At 35.4% G+C, this 23,471-nt stretch overlaps 1 protein-coding gene across 7 annotated transcripts in view; it reads left to right on the top strand.

The window, feature by feature from the left end:
• Positions 1-23,471, top strand: part of EPS15 (epidermal growth factor receptor pathway substrate 15) — a 149,967-nt gene that overhangs the window by 108,693 nt on the left and 17,803 nt on the right. For all 7 annotated transcript variants that reach the window (XM_079154246.1, XM_079154249.1, XM_079154247.1 and 4 more), the window contains 6 exons: positions 1,569-1,763; positions 10,792-10,905; positions 11,081-11,171; positions 12,563-12,598; positions 13,530-13,666; positions 17,622-17,691. In XM_079154246.1, coding sequence (XP_079010372.1) covers positions 1,569-1,763; positions 10,792-10,905; positions 11,081-11,171; positions 12,563-12,598; positions 13,530-13,666; positions 17,622-17,691 — 643 coding nt within the window. The remainder of the gene's footprint in view (positions 1-1,568; positions 1,764-10,791; positions 10,906-11,080; positions 11,172-12,562; positions 12,599-13,529; positions 13,667-17,621; positions 17,692-23,471) is intronic.

Here is a 23,471-nt window from a genome sequence, read left to right as displayed (position 1 = left end):
GATGTTGGATATATGAAGTATATAAAACAAAACTAGTAGTCCCTAACCTGAAAGAGCTCAATATCGTTCATTTAAAAAAAATGCAGTGAATTAGGAAAAGAATAAAGGACAAACAAGATGCTAGAAAAACTTAAATGCTCTGATAGTAGGAAATACAGTGTGCTTAATTTGTTGTTTACACAGACTTTTGCTTTTTAAAGAGTTCTTTTGAGCCATACAACAATCATCTATGAAGGTTGTCCTTATTCTATATGGATTAGAGAAAAACAGAAGTTTGAAGAGGTTGCTTTGACTGAGATCATGCAAGTAGTAGATGACATAACTAGATATGCACCTGTCTCCTAATCCAATATAGTATTCTTTCCTTGGGGATAGCTCCAGAAAGACTTGTGGAAAATTACAGATTCCAACTTCAATAATTTAAAAACCTTATGGGGAAAATAAAATAGAGGGTAGAGAGACTTGACTTATGAAAGGTCATTAGGTAATGATTCATTTTTATGTTTGCTAAAAACAAAAAATGGCATGGAAATAAATGAAGGGAATTCAAAAATAATTTTTTTAAATTATATTTTATGAAAAATGGAAATTATTCCCTAGAATTTCATCTGTTCTTTTTTCAATAGAAACTTTTTGAATCTGCTTTGTTTATTTGAGATATTGTAAATTTGCTTTTTATTATTATAAATGTTAGTATAAATAAGCATTTTGTCTTCTATTCCTGGTCCCATATAATATCTAGCTTTTATAATATATTACAACTTTTTGAGTTCTATCTTATGTGTCTTACAATTGTTCCAGGAGTATAAATTGATTTGGATGATGGGATCAGAAACATTTTGGGCCAGGTGTGGTGGTGTACACCAATAATCCTGGTGACTCAGGAGGCTGAGGCAGGAGGATTGCGAGTCCAGGGCCAGCCTCGGCAACTAAGTGAGATGCTGTCTCAAAATAAAATTTAAAAATTAAAATGACCAGAGACGTAGCTCAGTGGTATAACATCCTGGATTCAAGCCCCTGTACCCCGCTCCCCCCAAAAAAAGAAAAAAAAAGACGCACACTTCAACTGTTCTTACTTAACATGTTTAGCATAGCTTAGATTTAGGCAATACTTTCTAGGGTTCTAACCCATTTACACAGTATATGACACTAACTCATTTTACCCTTGTTTTCACTCTTCTTTCCCAATAGTAATACCGCAGATTCCAAAGCCTTATCTCTTCCTCAAATTCTGTATCTCTATTTAAGTACTGTCATAGAATATTCTTTTTCTCTGTCATATTGCTATCTTTCCCTATAGTACTCTGGCCCTTCTTTGTCTAATTCTACCCCAAAGTACTGCTAGTTTACGCAATTTAAAAGAATCAAAATTCTTGGGAAATTTCAAAAGATGTACAAAAAAAAAAAAAAGTGTGCTGGAATTTCAAGGAATTTCCTGGAATTAACTTGTTCATGCTATATTCCCAGAGGATTCTGATGAGGAGCAAATTTGTTCTTGATCAAGTCTATGTTATGTTACATGTCTTTCTACTAATAAATTGTTTTGTAAATCTGCTTTGTATTGACAGATGCAAATGAGACTGATGGAAATGAAAGATTTGGAAAATCAGTCAAATTGGTGCAGTAATCCACACAGCATTCTTGTAAATGGTGCTACAGATTATTGCAGCCTCAGCACCAGCAGCAGTGAGACAGCCAACCTTAATGAACAGACTGAAGGCCAAAACAACCTGGAATCTGAGCCCATACATCAGGAGTCTCCAGTGAGTCTAATAGTTCCATAACTTTCATAATCAACTTCAGAAGAAAAGATAGATGCCAATCAAAGTTTCGTTAGCATCATACCTAATATAAATATGTTAGTATGCCCTGAGGACTACTGAGATTTTGTTTTTAGAGGTAGAGAGTGAATCCTGATACAATAATTCTCACAGCTTTAACTAGTATTAAAATGTAATTTTATTTATTTTTAAGAATGATGTATTTATTTATCTGGGGGTGATCACTGAGGATTGAATCAAGGGGCACTTTACCACTTGAGCTACATCTCTAAACCTTTTCATTTTTTATTTTGAGACAGGGTCTCACTAAGAGACCCCTGTCTTACTAGAACTGGCCACAAACTTCCAATCCCACAAACTTCCAATCCTCATGCCTTAGCCTCCTGAGTCACTGAGATTACAAGCATGCACCACTGTGCCCAGCTCCTAAAATGTAATTTTAATGGATTTATTATTTTGTAGAGCATATTTTTTCTTATTAAAAATCATAAATTTACATAGGGCAATGTTGTTTGATTCATTCTGTTATTTTTTTTCCTTCCCCCCCACCCCTCCCACCCCTTTTCCCTCTATACAGTCCTTCCTCCTCCATTCTTATCACCCTCCTTATCCCTAACCCTAACCCTAACGCTAACCCCTCATACCCCCCCTTATATGTCCTCATCCGCTTATCAGCGAGATCATTCGTCCTTTAGTTTTTTGAGATTGGCTTATCTCACTTAGCATGATATCCTCCAATTTCATCCATTTGCCTGCAAATGCCAAAATTTTATCATTCTTCATGGCAGAGTAATATTCCATTGTATATATATGCCACAGTTTCTTTATCCATTCATCAACTGAAGGACATCTAGGTTGGTTCCACAATCTGGCTATGGTGAACTGAGCAGCTATGAACATTAATGTGGCTGTATCTCTGTAGTATGCTGATTTTAAGTCCTTTGGATATAGGCCAAGGAGTGGGATAGCTGGGTCAAATGGTGGTTCCATTCCAAGCTTTCTGAGGAATCTCCATACTGCTTTCCAGAGTGGCTGCACTAATTTGCAACCCCACCAGCAATGTATGAGTGTACCTTTTTCCCCACATCCTCGCCAACACCTATTGTTGCTTGTGTTCTTGATAATCGCCATTCTAATTGGGATGAGAGGAAATCTTAGGGTAGTTTTGATTTGCATTTCTCTTATTACTAGAGATGTTGAACATTTTTTCATATATCTGTTGATTGCTTGTAGATCTTCTGTGAAGTGTCTGTTCATTTCCTTAGCCCATTTGTTGATTGGATTATTTGTATTCTTGGTGTAGAGTTTTTTGAGTTCTTTATATATTCTGGAAATTAGCGCTCTATCTGAAGTATGAGTGGCAAAGATATTCTCCCACTCTATAGGCTCTCTCTTCACATTACTGATAGTTTCCTTTGCTGAGAGAAAGCTTATTAGTTTGAATCTATCCCAGTTGTTGATTCTTGCTTTTATTTCTTGTGCTATGGGAGTCCTGTTAAGGAAGTCTGATCCTAAGCCAACAAGTTGAAGGTTTGGACCTACTTTTTCTTCTATAAGATGCAAGGTCTCTGGTGTGATTCCAAGGTCCTTGATCCATTTTGAGTTGAGTTTTGTGCAGGGTGAGAGATAGGGGTTTAATTTCATTCTGTTGCATATGGTTTTCCAGTTTTCCCAGCACCATTTGTTGAAGAGGCTATCTTTTCTCCGTTGCATATTTTTGGCACCTTTGTCTAGTATGAGAAAATTGTATTTATTTGTGTCCATGTCCTCTATTCTGTACCATTGATCTACCTTTCTATTTTGGTACCAATACCATGCCATTTTTGTTACTATTGCTTTGTAATAGAGTTGAAGATCTGGTATTGCGATACCCCCTGCTTCATTCTTTCTACTGAGGATTGCTTTAGCTATTCTGGGTTTCTTATTCTTCCAGATGAATTTCATAATTGCTTGCTCTATTTCTGTAAGGTACATCACTGGGATTTTAATTGGAATTGCATTGAATCTGTATAGCACTTTCGGTAGTATGGCCATTTTGACAATATTAATTCTGCCTATCCAAAAACATGGGAGATCTTTCCATCTTCTAAGGTTTTCTTTAACTTCTTTCTTTAGTGTTCTGTAGTTCTCATTGTAGAGGTCTTTCACCTCTTTTGTGGGATTGATTCCCAAGTATTTTATTTTTTTCGATGCTATTGTGAATGGGGTAGTTTTCCTAATTTCTCTTTCTGAAGATTCATCACTTATGTATAAAAATGCATTGGATTTATGAGCATTGATCTTGTAACCTGCTACCTTACTGAATTCACTTACGAGTTCTAAGAGTTTTCTGGTGGAATTTCCAGGTTCCTCTAAATATATAATCATGTCATCAGTGAACAGGAATAGTTTGAGTTCTTCTTTTCCAATTCGTATCCCTTTAATTTCTTTGGTTTGTCTAATTGCTCTGGCTAGAGTCTCAAGGACGATGTTGAATAGAAGTGGTGAAAGAGGGCATCCCTGCCTTGTTCCAGTTTTTAGGGGGAATGCTTTCAGTTTTTCACCATTTAGAATGATATTGGCCATGGGCTTAGTGAAGATGGCCTTTACAATGTTAAGGAATGTTCCCACTACACTACCCCAATTTTTTCTAGTGTTTTGAGCATGAAGGGATGCTGTAGTTTATCGAATGCTTTTCTTCATCTATTGAAATAATCATGTGATTCTTAACTTTTAGTCTGTTGATATGGTGAATGACATTTATTGATTTCCGGATGTTGAACCAACCTTGCATCCCTGGGATAAAACCCACTTCATCGTGGTGCACTATCTTTTTAATATATTTTTGTGTGGAATTTGCTAAAATTTTGTTGAGAATTTTTGCGTCGATGTTCATTAAAGATATTGGTGTGAAATTTTCTTTCCTCGATGTGTCTCTATCTGGTTTAGGTATCAGGGTGATATTGGCTTCATAGAGTGAGTTTGGGAGGGTTCCCTCCTCTTCTATTTCATAGAATACTTTGAGGAGTATTGGAGTGAGCTCTTCTTTAAAGGTTTTGTAGAACTCGGCTGAGAACCCATCTGGTCCCGGACTTTTCTTTGTTGGTAGGCTTTTGAGACCTCTTCTATTTCATTGCTTGAAATTGATTTATTTAAGTTGTATATGTCCTCCTCGTTCAGTTTAGGTAATTCATATGTCTCTAGAAACTTGTTGATGTCTTCGAGGTTTTCTGTTTTGTTGGAGTATAGATTTTCAAAATAGCTTCTAAGTATGTTTTGTATTTCAATCCTGTCTGTTGTGATATTTCCTTGTTCCAAATTTTAGTAATTTGAGTTTTCTCCCTCTTTCTCTTTGTTAGTGTAGCTAAGGGTTTATCAATTTTATTTATTTTTTCAAAGAACCAACTATTTATTTTGTTAATTTTTCCGATTGTTTCTTTTGTTTCAATTTCATTGATTTCGGCTCTGATTTTAACTATTTCCTGTCTTCTACTACTTTTGGTGTTGGTCTGCTCTTCTTTTTCTAGGGCTTTGAGCTGAAGTGTTAAGTCATTTATTTGTTGATTTCTACTTCTTTTGTTGAATGTGCCCCATGAAATAAATCTTCCTCTAAGTACTGCTTTCGTAGTGTCCCAGAGGTTTTGATATGATGTGTCTTTGTTCTCGTTTACTTCTAAGAATTTTTTAATTTCCCTCCTGATGTCTTCTGTTATCCATTCATCATATAATAGTGTATTATTTAATCTCCAAGTATTGGAGAAGTTTCTGTTTTTTATTCTGTCACTTATTTCTAATTTCAATCCATTATGATCTGATAGAGTACAAGGTAGTATCTCTATCTTCTTGTATTTGCTAACAGTAGCTTTGTAGCATAAAACATGGTCTATTTTATATAAGGATCCATGTGCTGCTGAGAAGAAAGTGTATTCATTCTTTGTTGGATGGTATATTCTATATAAGTCGGTTAAGTCTAAATTGTTGATTGTGTTATTGAGATTTATGGTTTCTTTATTCAATTTTTGTTTGGACGATCTATCCAGAGAGAGGTGTGTTAAAATCGTCTAGTAGTATTGTGTTCTGGTCTATTTGATTTCTGGAATTGAGAAGGATTTGCTTGATGTAAATGGATGAGCCAATGTTCGGGGCATAGATGTTTATGATTGTTATGTCTTGCTGATTTATGCTTCCCTTAAGCAGTATGTAATGTCCTTCTTTATCCCTTCTGACTAGTTTTGGCTTGAAGTCCACATTATCTGTAATGAGGATGGATACTCCAGCTTTTTTGCTGTGTCCGTGTGCATGGTATGTGTTTTCCCATCCTTTCACCTTTAGTCTATGGATATCTCTTTCCATGAGATGAATCTCTTGCAGGCAGCATATTGTTGGATTTTTCTTTTTAATCCAATCTGCCAGTCTATGTCTTTTGATTGATGAGTTCAGGCCATTAACATTCAGGGTTATTATTGTGATATGATTTGTATTCCCAGTCATTTGACCCTTTTTTTTTTTTTTGACATGATTTGGTTTCTCCTTTACTTGGCTATTCCTTTAGGCTAGTTCCTCCCGTTGCTAATTTGCATCGTTGTTTTTCATCTCTTCCTCATGGAATATTTTGCTGAGAATGTTCTGTAATGCCGGCTTTCTTTTTGTAAATTCCTTTAGCTTTTGTTTATCATGGAAGGATCTTATTTCATCGTCAAATCTGAAAGTAAGTTTTGCTGGGTATAAGATTCTTGGTTGGCATCCGTTTTCTTTCAGGGCTTGGTAAATGTTGTTCCAGGCCCTTCTAGCTTTTAGGGTCTGGATTGAAAAATATGCTGATATTCTTATTGGTTTCCCCCGAATGTAATTTGATTCTTTTCTTCTTGTGACCTTTAAAATTCTGTCTTTATTTTGTATGTTAGGTATTTTCATAATAATGTGCCTTGGTGTGGGTCTGTTGTAATTTTGTATATTTGGAGTCCTATAAGCCTCTTGTACTTGGTTTTCCATTTCATTCTTCAGATTTGGGAAATTTTCTGATATTATTTCATTGAATAGATTGTTCATTCCTTTGGTTTGCTTCTCTAAGCCTTCCTCAATCCCAATAATTCTTAAGTTTGATCTTTTCATGATATCCTATAATTCTGGTAGATTCTGTTCATGATTTCTTACCATCTTCTCTGTTTGGTCAACTTTGTTTTCAAGATTAAATATTTTGTCTTCAATATCTGAGTTTCTGTCTTCCAGGTGTTCTATCCTATTGGTTATGCTTTCTATGGAGTTTTTAACTTGGTTTATTGTTTCCTTCATTTCAAGGATTTCTGTTTGGTTTTTTTTCAGTATCTCTAACTCTTTATTGAAATGATCTCTTGCTTCCTGCATTTGCTCTTTTTAACTGTTGATTGGTGCGATCATTTAATGCCTGCATTTGCTCTTTCATCTCCTCCTTCAATGCCTGCATTTGCTCTTTCATCTCCTCGTTTGCTTCCCTGATTGTTTTAATTATGTACATTCTGAACTCCCTTTCTGACATATCTTCTGCTGTGCTGTCATTGGGTTTTATTGATATAGTATCTAGGTTTGTTTGGAACATTTTCGTCCCTTGTTTTCTCATATTGGTGAGATGTCAGTGGGGCTCTATGATATTGCAGATTTCCTCTATTTGCTTATAGTGTCCCTGAAGATTTCCAGTGTATCACCTCCCAGCCTTCAGTAGCCTGAAGTCTTGGAGTAACTTGATAATGCAGTACTTCCGAAGAAAGCGGTCCCTAGCCTGCTACTGGTTCCAGGGCTTGGAGCTGTGGAAAGCTCTGTGTGGAAAGGCTCTCACTGGGGGGCCTGCTCCGAGAAGCTGGCCATGTGGGAGGAGCCCACCGCCGAGTGCGCAGGGCTGCCTGGGGAAGACTCTAGCTGCCCTGCCCTACTCTAATAAGCCGCCCGAATCCGGGCCTGCTGCCCCGCCGAGCTTCATGGGGTGGGAGAGACTCACCCCGTGGTTCTGTTTTAGTCCAAGTCTCTCAATGCCTCCCCTTCTTGAATCCTGGGTTCTGGAGCAACTGGAGATGCAGTCACCCTCTAGTCCGCCATCTTGGATCGCCCCGTGGAAAAATCCTGTGGCCGGAGGGGGGCAGTGCCTCCTGGAGAGGTCTCTGGCTGCCCTGCCCTGGTCCCAGAGGCTGCTTGTGGGTTGGAGTTCTCCGCTGGCTTGGGGACTTGTGGCTGGCTCTGTGTAGAAAGGCTCTGGGCAGTCTGCTCCAGGAAGCTAGCCTAAAAAGGCACTTCCCCCCAGAGGGAGCTGGGCTGTTTGGGGAAGTCCCTGGCTGCCCTGTCCTGGTCTCTGAAGCAACCTGTGGGCGGGCCGGATCTCGCAGCTCGCTGGCTCAGGGACTTGGAGCTGGTTGTGTGCAGAAAGGCTCTCACTGGGGGCGTGCTCTGAGAAGCTGGAGAATCTGGCCCACTGCCAGAGTGCGCAGAGCTGCCTGGGGAAGACTCTAGCTGCCCTGCCCTACTCTAACAAGCCGCCCGAATCCAGGCCTGCGGCCCGGTGGAGCTTCACCAGGTGGGGGAGACTCACCCCGCGGTTCTATTTTAGTCCGAGTCTCTCAGTGCCTCCCCTTCTTGAATCCTGGGTTCTGGAGCGACTGGAGGTGCAGTCACCCTCTAGTCCGCCATCTTGGATCGCTGTTGAGCATATTTTAAAAACAGTACATCTAAAGAAAATTTGCGTGTGTGAGTGTGTTTGTGAGTGATGAAGTCTCACCTTGTTGCCCAGAGCAGTCCACAATTCATGTTCTCAGGCATTCCTTGGCTTCAGCTTCTTGAGTTGCTGGAACAACAAGCAGATGTTGCTGCACCTTGACCTGGCTTAGATATTTACTTTTTAAAAAATTTTTTTTTTTTTTTTTTTTTTTTTTTTTTTTGCGGTGCTGGGGATCAAACCCAGGGCTTTGTGCTTGCAAGGCAAGCACTCTACCAACTGAGCTATCTTCCCAGCCCTTTAAGAATGTTTTTTAAAGAGCTGAGGGTATAGCTCTGTGAGAAAGAGCTTGCCCAGCATGTGAGAGGCCCTGAATTTGCCCCAGTAGTGAAAGGGGAGGTGTGCGGAAACTAATACAAGAAGTTTTTTAGTTACTCTCATCCAAAACTGAAAGTAATTCATTATTACATATTATTGTGATATTGAGGACATTCATTTTTACCAGTTATTTAGATTGCAGCATCTATTTGTGAGGGCTATAGAGATAAAATACCTTTAACTTTTTCCTTTAAGCAGCGTATAGTCTACTAGCATGACACCATGTTAAAGAATGTGATAAAAGAAGCATAGTTTATTCAGATAGGACAGTTGGAAGATACTCAAAAAGGTTTTGTAGGGAAAGCTTTGGAAAATGAGAAGGGGTTGAGCAAAGAAGACAGTGATAGATTCCTGACAGAGAATCAGTATAGCATGGGTACAAGGTAGAAGAAAACATCTGTGCATAATCATGAGAAGTTTTGAGAACATCTTGTAATGGTGAGGAAGGTATTGGCAAGAGATAAATCTCTCTGTGCATTTTCTTCAATACTTTATTAAAACATAGATATAATATGTTCTACCCCAAACTTGCCAGAGTAGAGTTTTTGGAACGGAACCAGGTGCATGTATTTTCAAAACAAATTATATGCATGATTTTGATGTTGGATCAAAATGGAGAAAAATAACTTGTAGATCAGACATGGCCAGAGGATAGGAAATTTAGATTTATCTTGAAGCATTGTAGAATTTGTCTTATTGCAGTGAGTAGCCATTGAAGAATTTAAACTGAGAAGAAAAAAAAAAAAAAATGATTAAATTTACCTTTTAGAAATGTGGGAATTTTAGAAAGGCTATTGAGATAGTGTGTGTGAGAGCTGTTTTAGCCTAAATTTAAGCAGTTACAGAAGGGATGGTGAGAAGATGACAAGTTTGAGAGGGATTAAGGATGTAAAATTTTTAGATTTCATTATATTTAGACAATGAAATCATAGGTATATGATTCAATATTCTTTTAAGCACAGATGTCAGATTACTAGGTTATCCTTCAAACACATCAAACTGCTGGTATTAAATGAAAATTGACCCACTTTTTAAGATTTTTTTTTTTTTTTTACTAATGATCTAAATCAAGAAAGCAGTGGAGAGTTATTGAAGAACTTTTAACCAGAAAGACCATTATAAGATTCACATTTTAGATCTATTACTTTGGCTGCTGTATGAAGGAGTAGATTGAAAGAATACATATTGGAGGCAGAAAGGCAGTTGGAAGGCTACTATAGTCAGGTCCTCGCTGATTATAATATAAATGAGTGATAGTGATTGTTGGGATGAAGAAGAGGAGAATTTGAGAAAAAGGTCAGGAGGTAGAATGAGCAAGACTTAGACTCTTATTTTAGCTTAGGGATGACCAAAACAGGAGATGGTTAAAGATGACCTGAACACTCTTGGCTTGAGTGACTTTGAGCTTGGTGACACCATTTTCCTAAGACCGATTATAGGAGAAGAAATCATTCAGTGAGTATATTCTGCTTGTCTTTTTTTGTTTTTTAATAAATTTTGATTTCCCTTTGTCAGTTTTCTCTGCCAAGTAGAAAAGAATAATGTAAGTAATAGTTTATAAATAGGTTGAAGGGGATAGATAGTTCAGTGGTAGAGCACTTGCCTAGTTGAGGGCAAGGACCTGGGTTTGATCCCCAGTACCACCAAAAACAAACAAAAAAAATTGTGCATGTATGTATAAAATATTTATATATCAACTGGACGTGGTGGCATATGCCTGTAATCCCAGCAACTCAGGAGGCTGAGGCAGGAGGATCACAAGTTCAAAGCCAGACTCAGCAACTTAGCAAGACTCTTTCTCAAAATAAAAAATAAAAAGGGCTGGGGATGTTGCTCAGCAGTTAAGCACCTCTGGGTTCAATCCCTGGTACCCCCCCATGAAAAGTTTATATATTTGCTTAACTACATAAATAAATATATTAAAGTACATTTTCATATAAAAAGTGTGTATACATATATATATTTATTTTGTAGGCAAGAAGTAGTCCTGAAATACCACCTGATGTGACTGATGAAAACGAAGTGGCAACTGCAACTGTTAATGAAAAAGTTTGTCCCGAATTTGACAATGACAGACATGCAAAAGAGGTAGAATAATTTTATATTTATTTAAAGTTCTTATCACTAATTTGTTAAATGTTCTTTATGACTGCAAAAATATTTTTTAACACGTGTATGATTTAAATATGCATTATTTTATTTTAAATGTTGTATTTTAAAACTATGGTTCCTAAAAATTTTTTTAATTTAAAATTATTTTTAGGAAGATCCATTTAATACAGAATCAAGTTCACTGACAGGTCCAGTTGCAGATACAAACTTGGATTTTTTCCAGTCTGATCCTTTTGTTGGCAGTAAGTGTCATTTTTTAATATTATAAGATTAAGTTTACCCAAAAAGGTTTTTTAGTGTGTAAACTATATAAGAATTAGGACTTCATTGAGAGCATACTCATTATAATAAAGGTGAAAACAAACATTTATATTCTTTAATGTGCTAATGCTTATCTGTCACGGGCAACTAAATCCAGGACTAAATCTTTGATTATGCTTTCAGAGACCCTAATAGTATGTTTTGGGCTGGGGATTGTGGCTCAGTGGTAGAGTGCTTGCCTGGCATGTGTGAGGCACTGGATTCAATCCTCAGCACCACATAAAAAATAAATAAGTGAAATGAAAATCTTAAAAAAATAAATTTTTTAAAAAGCGTAGTTTCTTTTTCAGAATAAGAACCAAAGGGAAAGATGTTAGAAATGCATAGTGGAGATTGTACATATTCTTTTTTTTTTTTTTTTTTTTTTTTTGGTAACTGGAATTGAACCCAGGGGCATTTGACCCGTAGCCCTTTTTAAAATATTTTATTTAGAGACAGGGTCTTGCCAAGTTGCTTAGGGCCTCACTAAGGTTGAGACTGACTTTGAATTCATGATCCTCCTGCCTTAGTCTTCCGAACCACTAGAATTACAGGTGTGTACCACCACACTGGTCTCAAGGTTTTACATTCTTACGTCAACCAATAATTAGTTAATAAAAAATGCTAACACTGTACTTTTAAAACAATGGAATCTAATGTAGAGTTAGACATCTGATCCCTCCCATTAATGGACCTCTGTCTTTGTGGTTTTGTGGTCTTCAAACTGTTGTTTCTGCATTGTTTGTTGTTGGTACTCTTGTCAGAAATCAGATGGCCATAAATATAAGAGTTTGCCTCTGGACTCTTCAATTCTCTCTCTCTCTCTCTTTTTTCCTTTGCTTCAGTGAAGCTCAGTGTCTTCATTTCTATAGACATTTTGCTAGTAAAATTTATGCTATTGTGCCCATCTTCCCCTCCATTTGTAACCTCTACTTGTGATCAAGGTAAGTGTAGTTGGTTCTGTTTCATATTTGCCTCTCTTTTGAAGTACATTGAGTTCAGCCTTTATTCTTTTTTTTTTTTTTTTAATGGACACAATGCCTTTATTTTATTTATTTATTTTTATGTGGTGCTGAGGATCAAACCCAGTGCCTCACACGTGCTAGGCAAGCGTTGTATCACTGAGCTACAGCCCCAGCCTCTTTTTTTTTTAATTGTTATTTTAAATATTTCCTGAGGTGGAGTTATTGACACTAACTTTGCTTTAGGGAACTTGACTTTTGTTTAAAATGAAAGTGTTTTAAGAGTTACCCTTTTTAAAAAAGTTATCCTTTAACTAATGGTGCCCAAAGAATAAATTTTGTTATTTTGATTTCTGCTTATTTTTATCCAGGTGATCCTTTCAAGGATGATCCTTTTGGGAAAATTGGTCAGTACATTATTGCATTATATCTTAGCTCTAATTCAATTCTGCTTAATGATAGCCATATTTTGTATTTAGGAATAGAAGTAACAACATTGGAAAATTATAGGAAATAAGCTTCCTATTTATTGAATTTTGAAGCTGCTTTAAAGCCATAGTCTGTAGAAAGATGCTGCATATCCTGGCATTTTCAGTAAGAGATGTTAGATTCTTGTGAATTTGCTCAATAAATTTAGTTCTACAGTATGTGTGTGCTTGTATGTGTGGTGCTGGAGATTGAACCCAGAGCTTCACATATGCTAAGAGAACTACACCTCCAGTCCCAGCTTTACTTTTTAAAAAGTAGTAATCTTAATATTGCTTTAAATAATATTGGCTACTTATTAGCTAAAGATTAGATGAACATAATGAATCTACACACTACTACAGGGTTAGAACATAATTTTATTTTCCTAAGATTATAGCCTATTCATCCTAATGGGGGAAAAGGGAAACATCTTGAAGAATTCCTCTGTGTTGGACTTTTTAAGGTATTCTTTTTCTGGGATTTTTCATTAGAAATAAAGCATTCTTGTTTACCATTTAGTTTTGTTTCCCAAACCAGTTCCAAAGTATTGTCTGTTAGCCTTAAACTCAGAAAGGGAAATATATTTAAGTTTGTTTCACTGTTTCCATTAGTTATGATAGCATAGAATAAGGGCACTTAAAATTAGATCTCTTAAAATTATGTGCTGATTTTAAAAGTAAGTTTAGTAGGTGAAAAGCTCTATATCTTATCAGAATCATAAAGGAATTAGAAATAAAAAATATCTATTCCAGATTCTGCAAGGGTTCAGATATCTTTTAATTAATGCAATTGTAATGCCTGCCTTCAGGTGATAGGAAATTTAGTGTGATGATGTTTTTAATCTCTTGTATTTGTGCTTTATTTTCTTAGATCCATTTGGTGGTGATCCTTTCAAAGGTTCAGATCCATTTGCATCTGACTCTTTCTTCAAGCAGTCTTCTACTGATCCTTTTGCCACTACAAGTACTGACCCTTTTAGTGTATCCAGCCAGAGCGATAATACTTCAGTAAGTGGGAGAATTTAAAACTGTACATTGAATGGATAACAAATATCCTAAGTGAATTTCTTGAAATATATAGTCATGAAATTAGATTATTACTAGTGGGTCATATAAGAATTTCTATCTCACCCAGCACCATGGCACGTGCCTATAGTCCCAGCTACTTGGATTACTGAGGCAAGAGGATCATTTATTCGAGGCCAGCCTGGGCAAATTAACAAGACCCTGGCTTAAAATGGAAAATAAAATAAAATAGAAAATATGATCTAGAGTCATCGTTCAGAGATAAGAGTCCCCCTGGATTCAGTCCCCATTTCTGAGGGGAAAAAAGAATTCTGTCTCATCTCAACCCAGTTAGTTTTTGGTTCAGGTTTGTTATTCATAGTTTGATCAACCACTGCAGTTGATTACACTGACTTACAGTGTTCAAAAATTAAGTACATCCTTGAGAAGGGTTCAAATTTTATCCCATTCAGGATATTAAAAATAAATGACTAGAAATCCAAATGTTAGTCTTAAGTAAAACTTTCCAGAAATACTTGGTGTATTATTGAAAATTAGTTTAAAAGGAAAAATGGACACATCTGGAATGGTAATCTTATATAGAAATATAAATTCCCACTAAATGTCAGGCTTTCTTGAATACGTACATACCTGCAATAACAACCACTATTTTAATAACCACATACTATGATCCAAATACTTCTATGTTTTACATTCATTATTTGTAATTTTCACATCAAAAGGTAGGTATTGGTATCCCCATTTTAAAAATAAAACATGGGGACAAAAAAAATGCAAACAGCATGCCTGTGATGGATCATACAGCTAAGTGCTTTATTATCTGGTGACCTTTATATTATGGATATTTGAAAATATTGAAAACAGAGTAACAAACCTCCATGTATCTGTCATCCAATTTCAATAGTTATGAATGGATTGAGAGTTTTTGCTTGTTTGTGTCTTTCTTTTTATTTGGAGACTTCATTTTGGGGATGGCTTCATGTTGTATAAGTAAACTGGACCGAGAAAGGAGCAATTGATTGACAAGCATTTGAGGCAAAATATTTTGTCTTCTAGAACTCTTAGATTAAGAATACTTCCTTGTTCTGGTATTCTTAAATTATTCTGTACCGTATTCAGTAAAGATGTACTTGGCCAACATCTAGTATTTTCCATTGATGTAAAACTGGACAGACACCTCTGTAACTGAATATTTGTGGTTTCCACAGGCTACTAGATACTCTGTTTTCCTATGATACTTAGTTTTCAGTGTGGACTTATTTGCCAAATTCTTCTAAAATTGACTACAATCTGAATTCTTCTCTTATTCTATTTTCTAATTTTCCACTTGTATCATTTAAAGAACAAGAAAGCCACATCAGCTCTTCCTAATATAAAAAAAAATGTTCCTTGTGGTTCTCTCTTGTGCTTGAGATTTTCCTATCATTTGTTCTACTTACTTTTTATTTTTTTTCCTTAGTTTTCAAAAGAAATATTGACCTTGTGTACATCTTATAATTTCTCTATTAAAACCATTTTTTAAACCCCAAATATAATATAATATCATAGCTGCAACTTATTAATCTCTTCTGTGTAGCATGGATGGTGCCAATCTTATTCTGTGCTTTCCTCATTTAATTTACACAATTATCCTATGAAGCTCCTGTTATTATCTCCCCTGTAAGATGAAGGGGGTTAATTTAGCAGTGATTATGCCTCCAGATATGAATCTTTTCCCCAGAGTTATTCCTGCTCCTTCAAGGCTGATCTCTGCTTTTGGTGGAAATAATTCGAACAAAGCAAAACAAAAAACCTGCCATTTTCTGCTGTCCTAGCTGGTCTGTGGTAGCATTGTATAGTGCTAGGCCATACTGTCAAGTGGGTAGTGGATGGCTGATGTAGGAGAGAATTTCAGTGATAAATTAGGTGACCTCGTAGGAGGATTTGGAGACATTAAATCTATAAAATTCTTCCACCTGAATTTTAGTTGTAAAAATTACTATTATATTCTTAATTCTCTAATTATCAAACTGAACATAACAAAGTTTTATGGCCACTTAATCCTTCAGGGACTGCACACTGTCTTTTTCCCCTTGCCATCCCTTTGGCTTTTTAGGGTGATTGTGCAGTGCATGGTGAAGGAACAGAAACCAAAACTGACATCCATATAGGCATTTCTTTTCTCTTCTCTGCAATGGCAAATCAAATCTATAAGCTGTTATTAAAAAACAAGTCCTGTTACTCTTCCCTTCCTTCAAAATGAGGGAGGAGAAGAAATAATGACAGTTGGTGACAAATTATGTCAGTGACTGTTTCTCAAATCAGTATTTTTCCTGTCATGTTAGAAAACATGGAAAAGAACCCCACTTCAAAGGTCAGTTTAATTTTTTATTAAATTGTTCATTTGTTTGGCTGATATAATTTAAACTGGAGTGCTAGTTTTATAACATTGGCATCAGTTAAAAAAGGTACTACTGTCATTTTTATTTTTAAACACTTCATTAGTATAGTATTATTTATTTATTTCTACTAGTAGTTTTGATGAGTTCTGTTTTATATAGAGAGAATGTAAGTCCTAGTTAGCATTACCTTTCTCTTCAGTTAGCTTTGTTTTACTTGGAAATTTACAAATTGACCACTGGCAATATTGAAATACATTCACTTCAATTTCAGTTTCTTGATCATTGAAAATAGAACGTGAATAATAGGTGATATCGACAACCCTGAGTCAGAGTTGGATGTAAATGTTTGGAAACTTTCTTTGTACCCTTTTCACTTAACCGTCTGCCAAAGCTTTTGGATGGTACCTTAAAAAGATCCAGGTGCCAGAAAGAGAAAATTCAGTTATCTTCCTAAACATATAATTTGTTAGACTATGATTAAAAACAAGTTATAAAGTAGGGAAAAGTTCAATATTAATAATCTGTGGCTTCAGGTAAAGTCCCCACCTCTTGAGACTGGAGCTGTGGCTCAGTAGTAGAGCGCTTGCCTGGCATGTGTAAGGCCCTGGGTTCGACTCTCAGCACCACATATAAATCAATAAATAAAATATTCATTGGCAACTAAAAAATATCCAAAAAAAAATTTCCCACCTCTTATATCCACTAATCTTGTAACTTGATTCCAAACATTCAGTTTATTATGAAAAGCAAGTTTCTTTGAACAGAAAGCTCTGTGTGTGTGCGCGTGTGTGCATCTCTGAGGTACAGAATGATAGAATTATTTTTAGATAACAATTAGGAAATGAAAACAAAGGATTTTATGATATGAAGTCCTAGAAAATTTAAAGAATAGTGTGGTATCCTGAATACCATGATATCCTGGAATAGAAAAAGAACATTAATGGAAAAATTGGTAAGATCCAAATAAAGTCCATGCTTTATAGTTCTGTACTAATGTTAATTCCCATTTTAATAGATGTACCATGATTATAAGGAATATTAACTTTAAAGGAGGCTGGTGTAAGTAACTCTATTATCCTTATAACTCTTCTGTTTAAATTATTTCAGAATAAATAGTTAAGATAGCATGCATCTGTACAAGTAGCAATGCTATGAAGAAAAAAGAAATGAATACCTCCAAAATCATGGTGATAATCACCTCAGCAGAGAAAGAATGGGATTGTGATTGGGGAGGGGCACATGACATCTTCTGAGGTGTTGGCAGCTTCTTGGGAGATGACTACATGGGTGTTCATCTGATATGTACTCATTAAACCATACATATATTTCATGCACTCTTTGGAATGGATATTTCACAATTCAAGAAAATTTAAAAATAATATGTATCATTTCCACTTAATAAGATTGAAGATATATAGAGGGAAACATTGGTTCCTAACAATCTGTGTTCTTTAATTAATATAGAACTTGTAAAGAATATTTTCTTGAGAGTGACAGTAAAGTCTCAGCTATGAAATGTTACATCTCTTAGTCATGGATTTGTGTAATTTGTTTAGGTAGAAACATTGAAGCACAATGATCCTTTTGCTCCTGGTGGGACAATTGTTATTGCAGCAAGTGACTCAGGTAAAGAAATAATTAATCAAATTTACTGAATGTTACACATTACCCTTTACTTTAAGATTTTTGTCTCTTTGTATTTTTGTCCAATTATGGCTTTAAAATTATTGTACAATTCTAATTATAACCTACCAATTAATAATAGTGACGATCATTTGTGTATCACATTCTCCTTGTATTGTTCATTGTCTCTTTTATTTTTAAGGTTGAAGATCTTTCTAAAATATATACTATATCCAACATTTGTAAAACCAATAATAATTTTTTGCTTTATAGACGATAGTGTTGCTTGGCAGCTTTAAAGTCAAAATTGACTCTTATAGATGTTGGTCTAAGTCAATAGATTATAGTGACTTCAAACAGAGAATGAAGATTGTTTTACAAATGTGAAGAGGTTCTATTAATAATACAGAGAAAAGCTAAGTGTTATTTTAGCATCCAGTCTTCATACTTCATTTGTAGTATCTAATTTTTCATTTATTTTTTAATGACCTTTTAATTAATATTCCCACTTTAAACATCTGGAAACTGAGAACCAGAAACATTAAGTAACTTGGGGTCAGGATTTTACAGTTCAACAGATTTGATCCAGGTAGACCATTTTACTAGATTCAAACCTAGCTCTGATGGAGTTTAAAGCTTTTTTTACCTAAGTAACTCTGCTTCCTCCCCACTGTTTATTTAATAATAAAATAGATAAACAAGCCAGCTACTGTGTAGGAGAATAGGAAATTACAGAAAAATAAACAAACATGTTAATACTTTTATGTCATGCTGAAAGTTGGATGCTTTGTTTTTCTATGTTACTGAGCGTAACAGATTAAGAATATGAGCAGAGATTAGTAGAAATGCCTTAAGAACTTGGATTTCTTATACTGAATAAATTACAATAAGATGAGATTTAGCACAGTGTGTTATTCATTTCAAGGTTGGAAATTTACTCTCAATAGGAGTAGCAAAAGTGAGGAACATAAAAGGCAGATGTAGAAAGCAAGATGTAATGTAATGCCAGTTATTGATTTAAACAATTTAGAACAAGAGCAAATGAGAATTCCAAAGACTTGTAGTAATAGTGGTTAAATTATACCTTTTTAAAAATACATGTGCTTATTTTTAGACCCTCATTAAACTGATGAATTAATATATTGCTAGGGATATTATATAATTAGAAAAGATAACCTAAGAATAAAATGAAAGATGAATATAATTAACTCTTGATTGCCTGCACTAAGGAAGTGGTAAGTGCCATGAGAGTTGATTAAAACTTTAAAGATTTAAAAGAAGGAGGTCACATTAAGGGTAAATTGTGAGTGATTTCAAAGCCAAAGATTTGCTTTGAAAGAGTAGGCTAGAATTTTAGCAAGTATAGCAAGTAGATATGGAAAGAGAGATTATATGACCCAGAGAGCAACCTGAACCAGGATGGGAAACAGGAAATACAGGGCATGTTCAAAAATAAGCAAATAGACATTTTGACAAGAGCTGCTTAGTAAAGAAGTAGTTAAGTTACGTTAAGGCTGAAGTGGCATATTTTAGTTGTTCTCTACAAGCTTTCTTATGCCTTTCTTGGTATTCTTTTAACATTCCAGTTTCTGGTTCATTTTCTATAAAGTAATAGAGTAAATGACATAGACTAGGAGGGGACTGAGATTTATGATTTTTGGGGGTTTTTTTTGGTTTTTTTGGGGGGTGCTGGGGATCGAACCCAGGGCCTTGTGCTTACAAGGCAAGCACTCTACTGACTGAGCTACCTCCCCAGCCCCTTGTTTTTAATCATAATAATAACTACCATTTATTGAGCACTTAAAGAGTTTTCAACACTCCACATGGTAATCATTTTCCTATACTTAATTCTCAGATGAGATAATGGATATTATGTTTATTATTAAAAAAAAAAAAAACAAGGAAAATCAAGGCAGGGAGAGATAAAGTAGTTTTCAGAAGGTTAAAGAAATAATAGTAGTAGTAGATGGACTCACATTCAAATGAGGTCCTGGTTTTCCACCTGTCTCTTTTGTCGCTCTTCTTCGGTTTCCTTTGCTGAGTTTCCCTATTTTCCCAACATTTTAATGTTGTGTTGTCCCAGGTCTTAGTCCCTGACCTCTTTTCTTCTCTGTTTATACTCCTTTGGGAGAACTCATATGGTTTCATAGCTTCAAATACTATGTACATGCTGATTTATGTCTTTAACCACATCTCTTTCCAGAACTCTAGACTCATTTGTCCAAGTACCTATTTGACATTTCTACTTGAATATCTGATAGGTACATCTAACACAGTATGTCTAACATCAAATACCTAGTCTTTTATAAACCTGCTTCTCATGGTGCCCTCCCTGTCTTTGATCATAACAACTTCATTTTTAATGTTTTCCACATCTAAACATCTGACCAAATGATGATCTCTGTTATCTCTAATAAATCTTGACTCTGACAGTACTTTTTCATTGAAGCTTCCTCTTGCCTCCCTTTCTAACATTTACAAGTACACTATCCACCTCAGCACTTGCACATTACCATTCTCTGCTGTTTCCACTTTCATTATGACATACTACTTTCCACCATATCGTATGCATTGTTTTCTGTTCCCTCCTACTAATAAAATTTAAGCCCCATAAAGAGCTAGGATCTTTGTTTTCATTGATACCTTTCAAGAACTTGAAAATATGCATGGGCATATACTATTATTGAATAAATGGTTGAGTCAGCTATTATACTCAGAGCATGTATTAAGAACCCAGTGAATGGGAATTTTGGTGGAGTAGTGACAGATATTACTTATTTTGTTCTTCTAAGTGGATTTTTAAAAATTGTGGTAAAACACAAAATAACACACCATATGTGTTGCATTAAATGAATTTTTCCAATTGCATTAGCATATTTACAGTGCTAATTTTAGCATGAGTTCACTATCCACACTTTCTAAGAAAAGAAATAATTTGATCATAGGCAAGGCTAATGATATATTTATAAAATAAATTCACTTGTGAATACATGGATTAACCACAATAAATGTTCCTGTAAGAAAAAAAATTGTGGTAAAACAGCTTACTTTTTTTGATACTAGGGATTGAACCCAGGGGCACTTAACCACTGAGCCACATCCCCAGCCCTTTTTTGTATTTTATTTAGAGACTGGGTCTCGCTAAGTTGCTGAGGCTGGTTTTGAACTTGCAATCCTCCTGCCGCAGCCTCCCAAGCCATTGGGATTATAGGCATGCACCACCTTGCCCAGCTCAAGTTTACCATTTTTAAATGTACAGTTAATTAACATTGGGTATGTTCACATTATTGTGAAACCACTACCATCATCCATCTCCAAACATTTTTATGTTCTAAAACTCATATTCCATACCCGTTAGACAATAACTTCCCATCCTCACTCTAACAAACCCTAACAATTATTCTGTCTCTATAATACTGACTTCCCTGTGTACTTCATATAAATAGATTCATAAAATATTTGTCCTTTTGTGATTCACCTGTTTCACTTAATATAATGCCCTAAAGGTTCATCCATGTTGTGGCATGCTACAACAGAATTTCCTACCTTTTTAAGGCTAAATAATATTGTACTGTACATAGATACTACATTTTGCTTATTTATCTGTTAATGAACACTTGAGCTGCCTCCACATTTTATCTGTATGAATAATGCTACTATGGACACGATTACACAAATAATTGAGTGTCTGCTTTCATTTTGGGGAGTGGTAGAATTCAAGAAATAGAATTGTTTGAATTAAATGGTAATTCTGTTTTTTATTATTTGAGAAACTGCATACTGTTTCTACAGTAGCTGCACCATTTTACATTCCTTCTAACAGTGTACAAGGGTTCCAATTTTTCTCTATACTCTTGCCATTACTTATTATTTTCTGTTTATTTTTTAATAATAGTCATCCTAGTAGGTGTGCAGTGGTATCTCATTGATTCGATTTGCATTTTCCTAACAATAAGTGGTGTTGAGCATCTTTTCATGTACTCATTGGTCTTTTGTATGTGTTCTATGGAGAAATGTCTGTTCAAGCCCTTGGCCCTATTTTAAGTTGTGTCATTTGGTTTTCTGTTGTTGAATTATAAGAGTTCTTTATATATTCTGCATATTAACCCCATATCAGATACATGATTTGCAAATACTTTCTCTTTCTCCTTCCATTCCACAGGTTGCCTTTTCATTCTGTTAATACTGTTCATTGATGTACAGAAGTTTTAAATTTTGATGTAGTCAGTCTTACCTGTTTTTTCTTTTGTTGCCTTGCTTTTAGTGTTATAATCGAGAGTATTGCTAAATCCAGTGTTGTGGATTGTTTGTTGTTGTTTATTTTATTTTATGATCATGTTATGTTACTATCACCTTTAAATGACTTTATAATTAAAAGATGTCTTTTGTAAACTTCATGGTAACCACAAAGCAAAAATACATTATAGGGCTGTGGTTGTAGCTCAGTGGCAGAGTGCTTGCCTGGCATGTGTGAGGTACTGGGTTTGATCCAGCACCATATAAAAATAAATAAATAAAATAAAAGTATTGTGTCCATCTGTAACTAAAACAAATATTTTTAAAAAACATAATAAGCCAAAAATAGTAAAAATAGAAATGAAAACACATACCAGGTACAGTGACTCATGCCTGTAATCTCACCAATTTGGAGACTGATGCAGGAGGATCACAAGTTCGAGGCCAAGCTCAGAAACTTTAGTGAGACCCTGTCTCAAAATTAAGAAAATAAATAACCATACTTATGTCAGATGAAATAGTCTTTAAATCAGAAGCAATTAAGATTGACAAGAAAGGTCATTATACGATAATATGATCTGGCCATGGTGGCACCACACCTGTAATCCCAGCAACTTGAGAGTCTGAGGCAGGATGTTCATAAGTTCAAGAGGAACCTGGGCAATTTAATGAGACCCTGTCTCAAAATAAAAAGGTCTGGGAATAGCTCCATGGTACGTACAGTTCAATCCTTAGCCAAAACACACACACACACACAAAAGATAAAGGGGTCAATTCACAAAAGGAAACAACAATTGTAAATACATTTGCACCCACATATGTGAAGCAAATATTGATTGACCTAAAGACAGAGAGAGAGACTCCAATACAATAATAGCTGGGGACTTTAACCCCACACTTTCTACAGTGGACACATTATCCAGACAGAAAATAAATAAACAGCAGAATTAAATTGCATTCTAGACTAACACCAAAGTGCCCAAATCCTCTATTTCCTTATTTATTCACAGTTGAAAGTGAGATATTGAAGTCTCCAACTGTAACTGTTACTCTAATTCTGTCAAGGTTTACTTCATATATTTAGGAGCTCTGCAGTTTGGTATATTTATAAATGTTACATCATTTGGTTAATTTCTCCTTTCGTCATTATATAGTATCCTTCTTAAATCAGACTTAATGTCTATTTAGTCTGATATTCGTATTTCCCCTCTATTCTCTTGGTTATCCATCTGCATGAAAAATCTTTTTCTATATTTTCCCTTTCAGCTTATGTACATCTTTATATCTAAACTGAAAATCTATGCCTTGAATATAGTGGGTTCCTTTTTGTTTTTTCCATTCTGGCAATCTATGTCTTTTGACTGTAGCATTTAATCCATTTACATTTAAAGTAATTACTAGCTGGGGGCAGTGGTGCAGGCCTATAATCCCAGGCTGAGGTAGGAGAAGGATTGCAGGTCCAAAGCCAGACTCAGCCATTTAGCAAGGCCTAAAGCAACTTAGACCCTGTACCAAAATAAAAAATGGAAAGGGCTGGGGTTGTGGCT

The sequence above is a fragment of the Sciurus vulgaris genome, assembly GCF_902686455.1.
Source record: "Sciurus vulgaris genome assembly, chromosome: 1".
Lineage (NCBI taxonomy): Eukaryota > Metazoa > Chordata > Mammalia > Rodentia > Sciuridae > Sciurus > Sciurus vulgaris.
The sequence above is the reverse complement of the archived record's forward strand: the minus strand, read 5'-3'. Positions and strand labels throughout refer to the sequence as shown.